General features: G+C 36.1%; 1 protein-coding gene across 1 annotated transcript; it reads left to right on the top strand.

The window, feature by feature from the left end:
• Positions 1-886: 886 nt before the first annotated feature.
• Positions 887-13561, top strand: LOC140141042 (uncharacterized). The gene is made up of 9 exons (XM_072162820.1): positions 887-1004; positions 2594-2794; positions 3532-3610; positions 5076-5128; positions 9513-9626; positions 10287-10483; positions 10882-10959; positions 11244-11451; positions 12493-13561. Exons 1-9 carry the CDS (start codon positions 968-970, stop codon positions 12561-12563), a joined length of 1038 nt encoding a protein of 345 aa, XP_072018921.1. The 5' UTR covers positions 887-967; the 3' UTR covers positions 12564-13561.
• The last annotated feature ends 2022 nt before the right edge of the window (positions 13562-15583 follow it).

The raw sequence follows: 15583 nt of genomic DNA, 5'->3' as shown, positions 1-15583 counted from the left end.
TACTCTTTCGTCAAATACCATGAAACTCCACGTGACATTATAAATGTTTAGTAATATAGTATTATTAATGTTAATAATAATGGCGCTTTATAAATGTTTTTGATTGATTGATTGATTTCATTTCGCATTGATAAAACTTATCATTATCTATCTAATAGTTACCATGCGAACAAATTAAGAAAACAAACGCACGAGTATAAACATCAATATTATTTTTTAATCTAAAAGTACATTATATATATACATGTATTATACAATACTTATAAAACAATATGAAGATCGTCGATGTGTTCCTTCATCGATTGTCGTTTTATCTGTCAAATAATCAACATTGACCTTAAGGTGGTATTTGAGGCATTTTGGAAATGCTCTGAATTGCATGTTTTAAACAGATTAATTGAATAGAGCAAAGCACGCTTATCAATATGAATTTTGTTTGAAGCAAATCGGAAAATACATCCATTTATATTTTCTTTGTACCTTATTGTTGCTATCAATAATCAAAAAAGTTAATGAGCTAAAATTACTGGAAAAGCTCATAATGGTACGGGTACTTTTATTTTGCATACCTTTGACATGAAACCAGAGACTTGGTCAAAGTGTGTCTAATAATGTATTATATATATTATGTCTAGCCGCCCTCAAATTTACATATTTGTATAATTAATTAATAAGCATTTATGCAAATTAGCTCATAATTATGTAAAAGGCATATTGATCAATGTACTCTGCCCTACTCAATTAATCTGTTTAAAACATGTTCAGAAGATTTCCAAATATCCAGAAATATCATCATATACCACCTTAAAATAGTCCTTGCCAGTATCATATAATAGTTCCGTTGCATTGTGGTATATAATAATAAGTCCATCTCTGTGGCTGGAGTAGTCAATTGGTGCGGCCAATCAGTCCACCAGGAAGCCATACATAGTGTGGTTATTTAGTATTTGACCGGGATTTGCGTACGATGGGGGATACATTCACAGATGTACACGAACGAGAAGGTAAGTTCATACTTTCTAATTTTTTTTCCTAACATTAAATTTTACTCAGTTCATAAAGCCATTATATATTGGCAAACAATTGTTATATCTTATATATAATAGCTAAATCGTATCAATTTCAAAATGTTTAAAAAATGATCAACCGATATAGATTTATCTACGTTTCAAAATGTAAGGTTGTTAATGGAGTAATTTGTTGCGTTTTACCTTCACAAGTTTAGTTGTTGAAGTTTTCTTTTAATGTAAGCACTAACAGAGCATGCCTTTATAATAATTATTGTCAAGAAGGTTTTCTCGTCATTTTAAGCCAAACGAATGATGTAAAATGAAAGCAAACCTATTTACTATATCTTGACCGCTTAACAGTGGAGTTCTACTGTTGCAGGATTTTGTCTGAACTGATATGATTCTTGTAAGATGGGACATTTGTAAACATTACAAATATACCAAAATATCTGGTTTGAACCAATTTTAACCAAATTCGTTTAAAAATAGCTTTAAATAATTTTAAACGTTCCACACTCGTTTTGTCGGTTCAATTTACGAGCGTAATATAAATACATAATATTTTGATCTGAATTTCATATAGGAAGGTGACGAGGGGTTTAAAATATTAAATGCAAGTTACTTTTGGAAATTGTGTACTTACAATAAGAAACAAATTGGCAATAATGACAATTATTGTTTGAAATATCTTTTCAGACAAATAATTGCACTAATTCAGTGACATCTACAGCCAGGATTAGGTGATTTTAAATAGTGTTGTCTACTTATTTACTCTGCCAAATTTTATGAAAATGCCAAATATGTCATTATATGAAATGGCTGACGATGTACAACTGCCTATCTACTGAGATAGATCATACAAAATATACAACATGATATCTACTGAAGATAACTCATAGCTTAGTTTAATCTTTGTTATGTAAAACATTCTGTTTCCTGAAGATAACTCATTATGCAACTTGCTATGTACCTAAGATAACGTGTGTGTACAACTTACAATCTACTGAATATAACTCATACATTTGATGCACACCGGTTTATGTATACTGTACAACTTGCTATCTATGTATAACATGTTATGTACTTAAGATAAATAACTTCATCTACTGATAGATCTACTTATATTTACAATTCGCTATCTACAGCTTGCTACTAAAGAAAAATCATCTACTGAAGATAGCTCACAAGGGTACTGAAAATAGCTTAGTAAGTACACCTTGCTATCTACTGAAGATAGCTCATAGGGGTACTGAAAATAGCTCATAAGTACAACTTGCTATCTACTGAAGATAGCTCATAGGGGTACTGAAAATAGCTTAGTAAGTACAACTTGCTATCTACTGAAGATAGCGCATACACAACTTGCTAACTACTGAAGATAGCTCGTAAGGGTACTGAAAAACAATTATTTAAACATTAATAAATATTATTTTATGAATTCGAGCAATAGAACAGTTTACCATTTGTTTTTCAACTTCAATGGAATAGCTTTGCTAACATTGTCTTTTGTTTGTTTGTTTGCTTGCTTGCTTTACTTGTTTGTTTGGGTGCTTATTTGTTTGTTTCTACTTATTGTAAAACAGAGCTGAAGTTCAACAGCGGAATGGAGGGTGGATATAAGCAAGTGAATAGGCAAGGATCTTTAAGCCGTAGATCGGGAGCTGTTCTATGCGTTAGTCTTGGCATCTTACTACTTGTGGGGATTGCATCGATTGCGAGTTTAGTTCTCAATATTTTCATGTATATGGATGATTGTGATCCAATGCTTGATGAAGTTACACGAGGTACGTTGTAAACCATCATTAATTTTATTTATGTTATTTATTTTCCTCAGATTTTTATCCCGCTAAAATGAAGCTATAATAATTATCAAGCGACGAAAAAAACCCTTCATGTTCTACCGGCCCGACAGACCCAGGTTTTCCTTTTGAGTTTTTTTATTATTATCATTTGCTGTAAGCATGTAAAATCAGCATTTTTCGAACAAAATTGGATCGAGTTGAACGGGAATTGCTATAAAATGTAAAATTAACTGTTTGGGGCAAAAAGTAGATTATTGTCTGATAACTCCCGACCGAACGACCTTACTTGAAAGATCCGTTCGTCCATCAGAACAGGGTTTTTTTCGTCGCCTTCGACTTTAGGGGGCCCTAATATATCCTGTAAAAATGCGGCCCTAAAAGGTGAATTTTAGAGACAAATAATACTAAACAGGAATCGAACAGGAGATTCTATAAAGTCCAAAGCATTTTTGTTGTTGTTATTTTCATACATTATTGGATACACAGTGGAGAACGCCTTTTTGGTGATAGTGAATTTCTAATTAAAACAAACCGTGTGTTCTTGATCAATATGTTTTTCATTCATTGTTTTAACTAAATGGAAGCTCACTCAGACATGATCATCAGACTAATAGTTTGTGGCGACAGTCACAATCAACGAAATCGTGATGAAGTATAAAACAATAAATATCATTTATTAAATATAAGTTCTTTTGTTTTTAATTAATACATAATTATAGCATATTCTACCAATGGGTGTAATACTGATGAGGTTTGGATTATACATATGGCCGTGGATGATGGCAATTTGGAATACATGTAAGTATGATGAAAATTGAATTTATCCCTATTTTTCGGATTTTGACAACTTTGAGAAAATATTGAAACTGCTCAGTGCTCAATATGGTACTAAAGTAAAAATCACAAAAAACGCGTTTTTTCACCCATATTTCGTCCATTTATGGTACAATTGGTCAAAATTAAAAACAAAATAAAAAACAGTTCCTAGATAGTTATCCTATATCTACAGTTAGGCAAAAAAAAACAAGTTTGTTTCCTGTAGCGCACGCGCATTTCGTTTTTGACGGCTTATATGCTCGCATTTGAAGAAAAAAACCGGAAAACTTAAAAAAAAATAGTATAAAACACTACTGGAGTAAACATTTTATTTGTGTCGGAGAAACCCACTGTAAATTCCCATTCCAATTTCTTCTTCTTCTTCTTCTTCTTCTTCTTTCTTTTTCTTCTTCTTCTTCTTCTTCTTTTCTTCTTCTTCGTTTTCTCATAATCCTTTTTCATTCTTCTTTCCTGCTTTTCTTCAGTTTAGATTTAGACAAATAAACACAATTCAATTCTGAATTATGATAAAGATTTTTCTTAAGCAGTGTCCTTCAACTTTATGTGAACCGACCTTGTGAGGAATATTGTTTATTAATAATTAGAATATGTCGCTAATTAAAATATAGCTGTTTAGTAAATTTATTTATAGTAAAAAACCGGATGATTGAATTGATTAATTATTTTTCTAATCAATATATCAATTACAATCCATATTGTATTAAATGTGGTGTTTACTTGTAATATCTTATGTAATAAAATTGGCTAAATCCTAATTCGTATATGTTAGAACTAACTGATAATTAAAGTCAACTTTCGATTTTGGTCAATTCTTGGAAACAAGGGCCAAAATCATGCATTTTAAAGGCATTTCTATATTCTGTGACAATTTTGACTAACGTCTCACGCGTCCGTATTTTTAACAAACACATTTTCTGTTTTATTTTATAGCCAATCATTAACATACTCAAAATTCTGAATGCTTAAACTTGTGTCAACTCTTTGAATTTTGTGACTGTAATCCTAAGAAAATTTGCAGAAATTGAATATTTATAGCCCTTATTTCCCAAAATTGGCCAAATATTAAAATTGTATTATATCTTATGCCGCGATTTTATGCAGTTCATTTGCTCATTTATTAACAAAAGGTTATTACAAGTGTAATATAATATTCAATTCATACAAACAAATCACCTAACAGGTGATATTAGGTTTCATCCACATGAGGTAAAATGCTTATTATATTTTCTTTTTTCTGTCCAACGCAACGATCTTGAATTATTACTCAAACTGACTAACTGTGTTCCACTTTTCTTAGGTACCGAGGGGATTGGTTAGGGTATGAGGCTCTTTGATGCACACCGGTTTCATCCTGGAAGTGAAATTTTTATTTATTGAAATCGATATTATTCTTATTATATCAAATAATTTTGTTTTGTTTCCATAGTGACAACGTTTCTGGTACGATAAAAGGCTACAATATTGATGTTGTTAACGCTGGTAAGTAAATCAACTACAGTCAAATATTTCTACTATTATTAGGGCCTACACCGCGCATTATGTAAAAAACTATCGTATACTTACCAGTAATTTGGGCTCCCTTACGTTAATACTAACGTAGACTTCTGGACTTCCTTACATTTATACTAACGTAGACTTACCACTGCCTGAATTCCCTTATATTAATACTAACGTAGACTTACCACTGCCTGGATTCCCTTATATTAATACTAACGTAGACTTACCACTGCCTGAACGCCCTTATATTAATACTAACGTAAACTTACCACTGCCTGGACTCCCTTATATTAATACTAACGTAGACTTTTTTAAAAAGCGCAGTGATTTATAGTGCTCTACGCACAGGCACAACGCTTAGACGTTGATCCACAAGCCTCGGCACACTTTATAAGCCTCAGCAATACTTACCACTGCCTGGACTCCCGGCCTGGTCTCCCTTACATTAATACTAACGTAGACTTACCACTGCCTGGACTCCCTTACATTAATACTAACATAGACTTACCACTGACTGTACTGGACTCTCTTACATTAATACTAACGTAGACTTACCACTAACTGGACTCTCTTACATTAATACTAACGTAGACTTACCACTACCTGGACTCCCTTACATTAATACTAACGTAGACTTACCACTGCCTGGACTCCCTTACATTAATACTAACATAGACTTACCACTACATGGACTTCCTTACATTAATACTAACGTAGACTTACCACTAACTGGACTCTCTTACATTAATACTAACGTAGACTTACCACTGACTGTACTCCCTTACATTAATACTAACGTAGACTTACCACTACCTGGACTTCCTTACATTAATACTAACGTAGACTTACCACTACCTGGACTCCCTTACATTAATACTAACGTAGACTTACCACTAACTGGACTCTCTTACATTAATACTAACGTAGACTTACCACAGCCTGGACTCCTTTACATTAATACTAACGTAGACTTACCACTACCTGGACTCCTTTACATTAATACTAACGTAGACTTACCACTACCTGGACTCCCTTACATTAATACTAACGTAGACTTACCACTAACTGGACTCTCTTACATTAATACTAACGTAGACTTACCACAGCCTGGACTCTCTTACATTAATACTAACGTAGACTTACCACTACCTGGACTTCCTTACATTAATACTAACGTAGACTTACCACTACCTGGACTCCCTTACATTAATACTAACGTAGACTTACCACTACCTGGACTCCCTTACATTAATACTAACGTAGACTTACCACTGCCTGGACTCCCTTACATTAATACTAACGTAGACTTACCACTGCCTGGACTCCCTTGCATTAATTTTAACGTAGACTTATCACTTCCTGGACTTCCTTAAGCACTTCCTTTCTCTTGACCCAAAGGCTGACATTAAAATTGTTAACTTGATTGTTGGGAGTGGCCTTCTTTTCCTTGTTCTTTGTCTCCAAATCTGTTTCTATCTTCTCTTTCCATACAGGCCAGCATGCTTATATAGGCTTTTTAGCCTGGCTTGAGCATTTTGTTTGAGCCTGGTCCCATCAGGACCCAAGCGTGTCTCCACACGGAGCGACAGTTGAAACAAACAAACAAACAAACATTAATACTACCGTAGACTTACCACTACCTGGACTCCCTTACATTCATACTAACGCAGACTTACCACTGCCTGGACTCCCTTACATTAATACTAACGTAGACTTAACACTGCCTGGACTTCCTTACATTAATACTAACGCAGACTTCTGGACTTCCTTACATTAATACTAACGTAGACTTACCACTACCTGGACTCCCTTACATTTATACTAACGTAGACTTACCACTGCCTGGACTCCCTTACATTAATACTAACGTAGTCTTACCACTGCCTGGACTTCCTTACATTAATATTAACGTAGACTTACCACTGACTGGACTCCCTTACATTAATACTAAAGTAGACTTACCACTGCCTGGACTCCCTTACATTAATACTAACATAGACTTACCGGTACCACTGCCTGGACTCCCTTACATTAATACTAACGTAGACTTACCACTGCCTGGACTCCCTTACATTAATACTAACGCAGACTTCTGGACTTCCTTACATTTATACTAACGTAGACTTACCACTACATGGACTCCCTTACATTAATACTAACGTAGTCTTACCACTGCCTGGACTCCCTTACATTAATATTATCGTAGACTTACCACTGACTGGACTCCCTTACATTAATACTAACATAGACTTAACACTACATGGACTACCTTACATTAATACTAACGTAGACTTACCACTGCCTGGACTCCCTTACATTAATACTAACGTAGACTTACCACTACCTGGACTCCCTTACATTAATACTAACGCAGACTTACCACTGACTGGACTCCCTTACATTAATACTAACGTAGACTTACCGCTACCACTGCCTGGACTTCCTTACATTAATATTATCGTAGACTTGCCACTGACTGGACTCCCTTACATTAATACTAACATAGACTTAACACTACATGGACTACCTTACATTAATACTAACGTAGACTTACCACTGCCTGGACTCCCTTACATTAATACTAACGTAGACTTACCACTACCTGGACTCCCTTACATTAATACTAACGTAGACTTACGTAGACTTACCGCTACCTGGACTCCCTTACATTAATACTAAGGTAGACTTACCACTGCCTGGACTCCCTTACATTAATACTAACGTAAACTTACCACTGCCTGGGCTTCCTTACATTAAAACTAACGTAGACTTACCACTACCTGGACTCCCTTACATTAATACTAACGTAGACTTACCACTGCCTGGACTCCCTTACATTAATACTAACGTAGACTTACCACTGCCTGGACTCCCTTACATTAATACTAACGTAGACTTTCCACTGCCTGGACTCCCTTACATTAATACTAAGGTAGACTTACCACTACCTGGGCTTCCTTACATTAATTTTAGCGTAGACTTACCACTGCCTGGGCTCCCTTACATTAATACTAACGTAGACTTACCACTACCTGGACTCCCTTACATTAATACTAACGTAGACTTACCACTACCTGGACTCCCTTACATTAAAACTGTAGACTCCCTTACATTAATACTAACGTAGACTTACCACTGCCTGGACTCCCTTGCATTAATTTTAACGTAGACTTATCACTTCCTGGACTTCCTTAAGCACTTCCTTTCTCTTGACCCAAAGGCTGACATTAAAATTGTTAACTTGATTGTTGGGAGTGGCCTTCTTTTTCTTGTTCTTTGTCTCCAAATCTGTTTCTATCTTCTCTTTCCATACAGGCCAGCATGCTTATATAGGCTTTTTAGCCTGGCTTGAGCATTTTGTTTGAGCCTGGTCCCATCAGGACCCAAGCGTGTCTCCACACGGAGCGACAGTTGAAACAAACAAACAAACAAACATTAATACTACCGTAGACTTACCACTACCTGGACTCCCTTACATTCATACTAACGCAGACTTACCACTGCCTGGACTCCCTTACATTAATACTAACGTAGACTTAACACTGCCTGGACTCCCTTACATTAATACTAACGCAGACTTCTGGACTTCCTTACATTTATACTAACGTAGACTTACCACTACATGGACTCCCTTACATTAATACTAACGTAGTCTTACCACTGCCTGGACTTCCTTACATTAATATTATCGTAGACTTACCACTGACTGGACTCCCTTACATTAATACTAACATAGACTTAACACTACATGGACTACCTTACATTAATACTAACGTAGACTTACCACTGCCTGGACTCCCTTACATTAATACTAACGTAGACTTACCACTACCTGGACTCCCTTACATTAATACTAACGCAGACTTACCACTGACTGGACTCCCTTACATTAATACTAACGTAGACTTACCGCTACCACTGCCTGGACTCCCTTACATTAATACTAAGGTAGACTTACCACTGCCTGGACTCCCTTACATTAATACTAACGTAAACTTACCACTGCCTGGGCTTCCTTACATTAAAACTAACGTAGACTTACCACGCCCTGGCCCCCCTTACATTAATACTAACGTAGACTTACCACTGCCTGGACTCCCTTACATTAATACTAACGTAGACTTACCTTACCACTGCCTGGACTCCCTTACATTAATACTAACGTAGACTTTCCACTGCCTGGACTCCCTTACATTAATACTAAGGTAGACTTACCACTACCTGGGCTTCCTTACATTAATTTTAGCGTAGACTTACCACTGCATGGACTCCCTTACATTAATATTAACGTAGGCTTACCACTGTCTGTCTGCCCTTACATTAATACTATAGTTGACTTATCAGAGTCTTTTGTTTTCTAATTCAGTTTGCCGACGGGCTAACAAAAACTGTCAAATCGTATTGGATTCCTACTCAAGATGCTGGTCTGGTGGTTATGGAGGGGAAGGCCTCATGAGCCGATGGTATCATGCATGCACAGGTAATTAAAATAAGTCTGCCTCCTGGAAACTTATTCACAATAAAAAAAATACTGAAATCGCATTGTTAACATAGAAATAAATTTATCGTTATGTAAATGGTATAAAACTTATACACCAGCTTACCTTCAAATTCAATGAGGAGGAGGAGTCGAGGAGGAGGAAGATGAGGAGGAAGATGAGGAGGAGGAGGCAGTGGCGGCGTCACAGACATTCCCCTCCCCCAGTTTGCCCCCCCCCCCCCCGTCAGGAAACTATCACAGAAAATCCACTATTTAGGGGGGAATTGCCCTATCCGTGGGCAATTGCCGCATTTTAAAGCGAAAATCACCCTATATGTTCATAATGTTGCACGAAAATCGCCCCTGTTTTGGCTAAAATTGTCCAATTTTAAGAATATTTTCCAGATAGTTGCACTCCCCCCCCCCCAAATAATTTGCCCTCCCCCTTGTCTCCAGACAAAAATCCTAGAGCCACCACTGGGAGGAGAAGGAGGAGGGGGAGGAGGAGGAGATGAAGAGCAGAAATGTGATGAAAAGAAGGAATAGGGGATGTTGATGGCGATAAAGCATAATGTTTGCAACGTAACATGGTTTTTAATATGTATCAAGAAAAACAAAATTATTTTGTTTCATCCCTCATAACGTACAAACTTACCGAAGGATGGAGAATCTCCCGAGATCGTCAGCTAACCTTCAAATTCACCGACCCATTCCAACAAAAACTCGCCACTGTTTTTGTCGTGAAACCCGGAGATGATAAGAATTTTAACTGGAGGGATTTAACTGGCAAGAAAATTGGTTTTTGGGAAGGATGGTTTTCAGATCCAAATTGCCTTAATCGGCGACCGGATATACAGGTAAACATTAGCCTAAATCCTTCAGCGGCGCCTTTTTTACCTACAACCCCTCACAGCACAACCCGATGACCGTGCGTAGTTGTTGAAATACTGAAGGATTTAGTCTAGGTAAACATTTTCATCGACATTTCTATTGATCCTGATTGGTCCAATTGCTTTGGTTTACAACTTGCCCGCCAATATGTTACTTGGTATCGTTGGCCATACGGTGAAATTAATTTCTTTGGCTGAAATGTCTTCTATTCTTGTTTGTTTGTCTTTGTTTTTTGGTGTTTTTTTGCTTTTTTTTTTGTTTTGTTTTTTTTTTTGTTTTTTGTTGTTTTTTGTTTCTTATTATTTTTTTTTTTAATATTCATCACGTATAATGTTGTCTTTGGTTTATGCTATTATCATTTTAGGGATTGCCGTTACATGAGAACCAGATAGTGATGTACCAAACTTCTGCTGCACTCGAGATGGCCCTCGGTTTAGGAGAGGTTTGTATATCATGTGTTATATGAAAATATCATAGTTTGATGGTACGGTGCATTAATAATTTCCTGAGCAGACTGTTTACAAGCTGGCATGTTATGAAAGCATTGCTGTTAGAATTCTGTTAATTACCACAAAAGCTGACTTTCATTCCAGTGTTCAGAGAGAGGTAAAAGTTGTGACAATATGGGTTGGGAGTGAGTGTTATATATAATATAGGCTATCTTGTCGAATCTCATTTTGAACAGTTATAAAACTAATTTTTTTCATGATACTTCCTTTCGTACAGATCGATGCAGCATTTGTGGGTACTGACGTTGATTTAGTTGCTCGTAACGCCATCATATCTGACGAAATCATGACATGTTCTGTAGAGGGCGCTGGTATGATGATGAGGAAAGACACGTATCTTGAAAATTGGTGGAACCCAGCATGGAGGGCGTTGTTAGCTTCTGATGAATACCAACAGATTTGTGATGACATAGAAAGAGTACATGGTAAGTAGTGCACTTTCAATTATCCTTTTTTTCAAAATAATACACATATCCCTTTACCATACTTATTCTAAGAAACTGGAGTAAGGTCGTTGTCCAGTTCACCAGCAATATGTTGCCAAGTTACTAACTGTAACAGTTTTGAACGCGGGAAAGTTAGTAGCCCTGCCCTGATAGTTCCTTTTGATCCCAATTTAGCCTATCATGATATCTTAGCTGTGCCAACTTTTTCTTTACTTTGTATGTACACAAATCTTCCGTACCTAAATCTTTCAAAAACAATATCGTGTTTAATTTCAAACCACATGGCCTCCTAGTTCCATGGTATTGATTTGGTATAATGCACCCCCCCCTCCCATTTCGAGCCTCTCTGTGATGTCAGTTCACAAAACCCCAGTTATTTCACTCAGTTCTACAGCTTCCACATTTTATGACCCTCAAAATGGTCAAAATAACAGTTCTCAAGACTCACAAAAAGAAACTCTTTAGCTTCCGACCCCCCCCATTCCATCAAATTCGGCATCTCCTTCAATGCTCAGTTCAGTTTTTCGGGGGCGTTCTTTGCACCGCATACCTATACCAAAATGAGCTATTCATCCCCTCCCGGGTTAACAGTTAACTAACAGTTAACAGTTAACTAAAATAATATATAATATAATAGTTTCAACTTTCTCTAACTTCTGGTTTTTGAGAGTAGTTTTGGGACACTTTGACCTCTGACATATCGGGGAAATTGCTCTAATTATTATTCATTCATTCATTATTGCAATAATTTTATCACTAACAATATTTTAAATAATTAATTTATTGTAATATTCATATTTTTTAAACAATTTTTATTCTAGTAAAACATTTTAAATAATATTGAGTAGGCACGAAAACAATTTTCCCGATAGGTCAGAGGGCAAAGTGTCCCAAAACTGCAAAAACTGTCCCACAATGCATTGCAAATTTAAATTCCCATTTGGCTTATTATGACGAAAAGGAAATACTTGATGGTCAGTTTTAATCATTTCAAATATCTACGTTTTTTCTGTGTTGCAGGACATAAACCTGGACTCAGCAAGAAGGAACTTTGTCGAGATAAAACAACAGATTTGTCAGAACTGATGTAAATAGGATCTACTGTCATTGTCAGTTTTTCAGTCAATATCACACCAGAATGACCAGGAAAACACAAAACGTTGCACCATTTTTGATTTCCATGCAGGAGAGACACAATCTGATACTGGAACTTGCTTTTTGCAACTTTTGTTACGCTGTGTCAGGAAGCACCAGAATTCATCAGGCAACTGAACCGCTGAACTGGTCAAGTGATAGACAGCGTTTTTCGAGTGTTTTTCCTTTGACTGTTATCTTTCCCATGAACAAGTTTGCAGCGTGTGTGTTCACTGGTTTGAAAGATGTTGAAATCCCGTAAGATTTAAAGGGATTCATCGCGCGTTCCTATATTCTCGTTTATGGCAAGCCGTTCGGTCCATAACGTGCGGGTGTCTAAGCTCATCTTCTTCAAGCTTCGCCCAGCTCCTTTAACCAATCCGAGATGATGTTTTAATCACGTGATGCTGCTCGTAACGATGTCTCATTATTGGAAGTAGAATAATCGATGTAACTAGTATAGTCGTTATTCTATTTGTAGTCATAAACTCTTCTAACGTATATTTTTGACGAAACAGGTCCAGGGAAAGGAAAAGTACTAGGTAACTATAATAGTTTACGTCGAATAGTCAATGGCGAATACTTTTTATAGTCACCAAACATTCGTTAGAAGATTAAAATTACTTGAAAAAAGACCAAATAACCCGTACTTGTTGCATCAATATTCGACATGACATGGAATAAAAAAAGAAGGTCCGTTTCAGGACTTCGAGTTCATTGATGTCAAACTCCATTACTCTTTGTGTCGTGTTGTTGCAGTGTGTTGGTGTAATAATGGCCCTTGCTCCACTTGAAGCATTGTAACGTAAAATGACCATGATGTTCAATTCGAATATAAAGGTGGTACTTCACCCCCTGATAAATTTTGTGAATAATTTTGCATTTTTCTCAAAAAATAACTACACACTGGTATAACAAAAGTTATATATATTATAGGGGCAAGGAATCCAATTACTTCACTGAAATTTCAGTGATTCAAGGCAAATGGTTCATTATTATGTTAAAGCAATATTATAACATTTTCAAACAAAATAGATTAGCATTTCTTTGCCATAAAATGTTAGCTTTTACTGTCAGATATATCCCCTTTTATTTTTGAGCCGAACAACTACTTCAAAGCAAAGAAAATTGGAATTTACTACCAGCGCACATGTCGCCAATACGTACCACTCCTTCGGTCATGTTGTGGTACGACCCTTTGTTGTGTATATCACCGTCGCGCACGCCGCGTAGTACTGTGTGTTATAAACATCGTGTATGCGTTCGACTAACAATTCCATCGTAATAATAAAGGGCTGAATCAGCCTTTTATTCAAAATCTCTGATTTTGACAAAACTACAGCACCTAGAGTCTTGATTTTTGCAGGCTATATTGGTTTAATAAAGTACAATTTAATCGTGAAAAAAAATGAATTAAAAAAATTCAGTGAGGGCGTCCTCCTCAGCAAATGTTATAATATGGCTTTAAGAAATGAGGTACATTCTAGCGGTACCTCTTTTCTTATCATAAATAACGTACCGCTTGTCTTGAGTCACTGAAATTCCAGTGTAGTAACTGGATTCCTTGCCCCTCTAATATATACGTAACTTTTGTTACCAGTGTGTTATTATTTTTTGAGATACATGCAAAAATAGTCACAAATTTATCAAGGGGTGTAGTACCACCTTAACAACATAATAGTTACGGGGTAGGCCTACATGTGTCATGAATTATTCCATGTTTTTATTATCATGATTATGTTGGTGTATTATGATTATGGGAGCATCAATAGTATTAATAGTAAATCCTTGTAACGTCTTGTATAAATAAAGGCTTCCATTTGCCAAAGTGGTGTAGATTTTGTTGTGTTTAGAAGTTTTGGTGGTTAGGAATTTGTGTAAAACGAGAGACAGGCTGTACTTTCAAATTCGTTTTTATTTTATTGCACTATATATTCGTCTATTGTTTTACATTATTTTGTACATGGATTTATAGTTAACAAAAACAAAAACCCATTTGTAAGCGTTAATCCACAAAAACAACTTGTTTTACCTTTGATGTCAAAATTGTAAATTAAGCGGGACTTAGCTGGATATCAGGAGTCCCCCATGCCAAACCGAAAAAAAGTCCGTCTCTTCAGTAAAAACGTTGAAATCAGCCCTTTTTTGAAGGAAAGTTCACAAAAGGTCAACATTTCAGCTCTTCGCCCCCCCCCCCCTCCCCCCACCCCAAACAAAAAATATTCTGAACTACATTGTCATCTCGGCGTTTTATTAGACATGTCAATAGGCTGCTGCTCTTTCAAAGGAATTAAAGGGAGTCTCCGGTAATCATAACATTATGCCTTACATGTTAGAAAAATAATTATCAAGCACGAATCACATGGTTTTATTTAAAACAAACTCATATTGACCATAAAAACGAATAAAAACAGTCGGCTCTCAACACGCGATGTTCAAAATTCCCGCGCCGAAATTGTCTAAGTGCAATGACGTAATGGTTATTTGTGCTCAATCGTCGTCAGCCTTCATTGTAGGCCTATTACTCGGACGTCATTGCACTCGACAATTTCGGCACCCGGGAATTTTGAATATCGCGTGTTGAGAGACGAATGTTTTTATTCGTTTTTATGGTCAATATGAGTTTGTTTTAACTAAAACCACTTGATTCGTGCTTGATAATTATTTTTCTTACATGTAAGGCAAAATGTTATGATTGTCGGAGACTTCCTTTAAGTGTCGTAGGCCGCATCTTACGGACGTCATTGGTTAATCACAATCCATCGAGTATACTAGGCCTACCTTATGTCACAGCAGTATAATGTTGTCGGGGAACACTTCGAGCAAACACAAAACATTTGACAGAAAACGTTTATATATTAGGTTATACAAACGGTATAAAACATTTTAATAACATTCAAACAAAATCAACTTTGCCGCAAAATATTTTGTAAAAATGTTTTCCAAAAATATTTAAATAACATTTTGATAAAGCAAA

This window comes from Amphiura filiformis, chromosome 19 (genome assembly GCF_039555335.1).
Source record: "Amphiura filiformis chromosome 19, Afil_fr2py, whole genome shotgun sequence".
Taxonomy (NCBI): Eukaryota; Metazoa; Echinodermata; class Ophiuroidea; order Amphilepidida; family Amphiuridae; genus Amphiura; species Amphiura filiformis.
The sequence above is the reverse complement of the archived record's forward strand: the minus strand, read 5'-3'. Positions and strand labels throughout refer to the sequence as shown.

What these genes read in the sequence shown, in the direction of transcription:
- LOC140141042 (XM_072162820.1), top strand. Translation starts at nt 968, where the DNA reads ATGGGGGATACATTCACAGATGTACACGAACGAGAAG. An exon ending in ATCGGCGACCGGATATACAG is followed by an intron (nt 10,484 to 10,881) that starts GTAAACATTAGC and finishes TTATCATTTTAG; the next exon opens with GGATTGCCGTTACATGAGAA. An exon ending in TGGCCCTCGGTTTAGGAGAG is followed by an intron (nt 10,960 to 11,243) that starts GTTTGTATATCA and finishes CCTTTCGTACAG; the next exon opens with ATCGATGCAGCATTTGTGGG.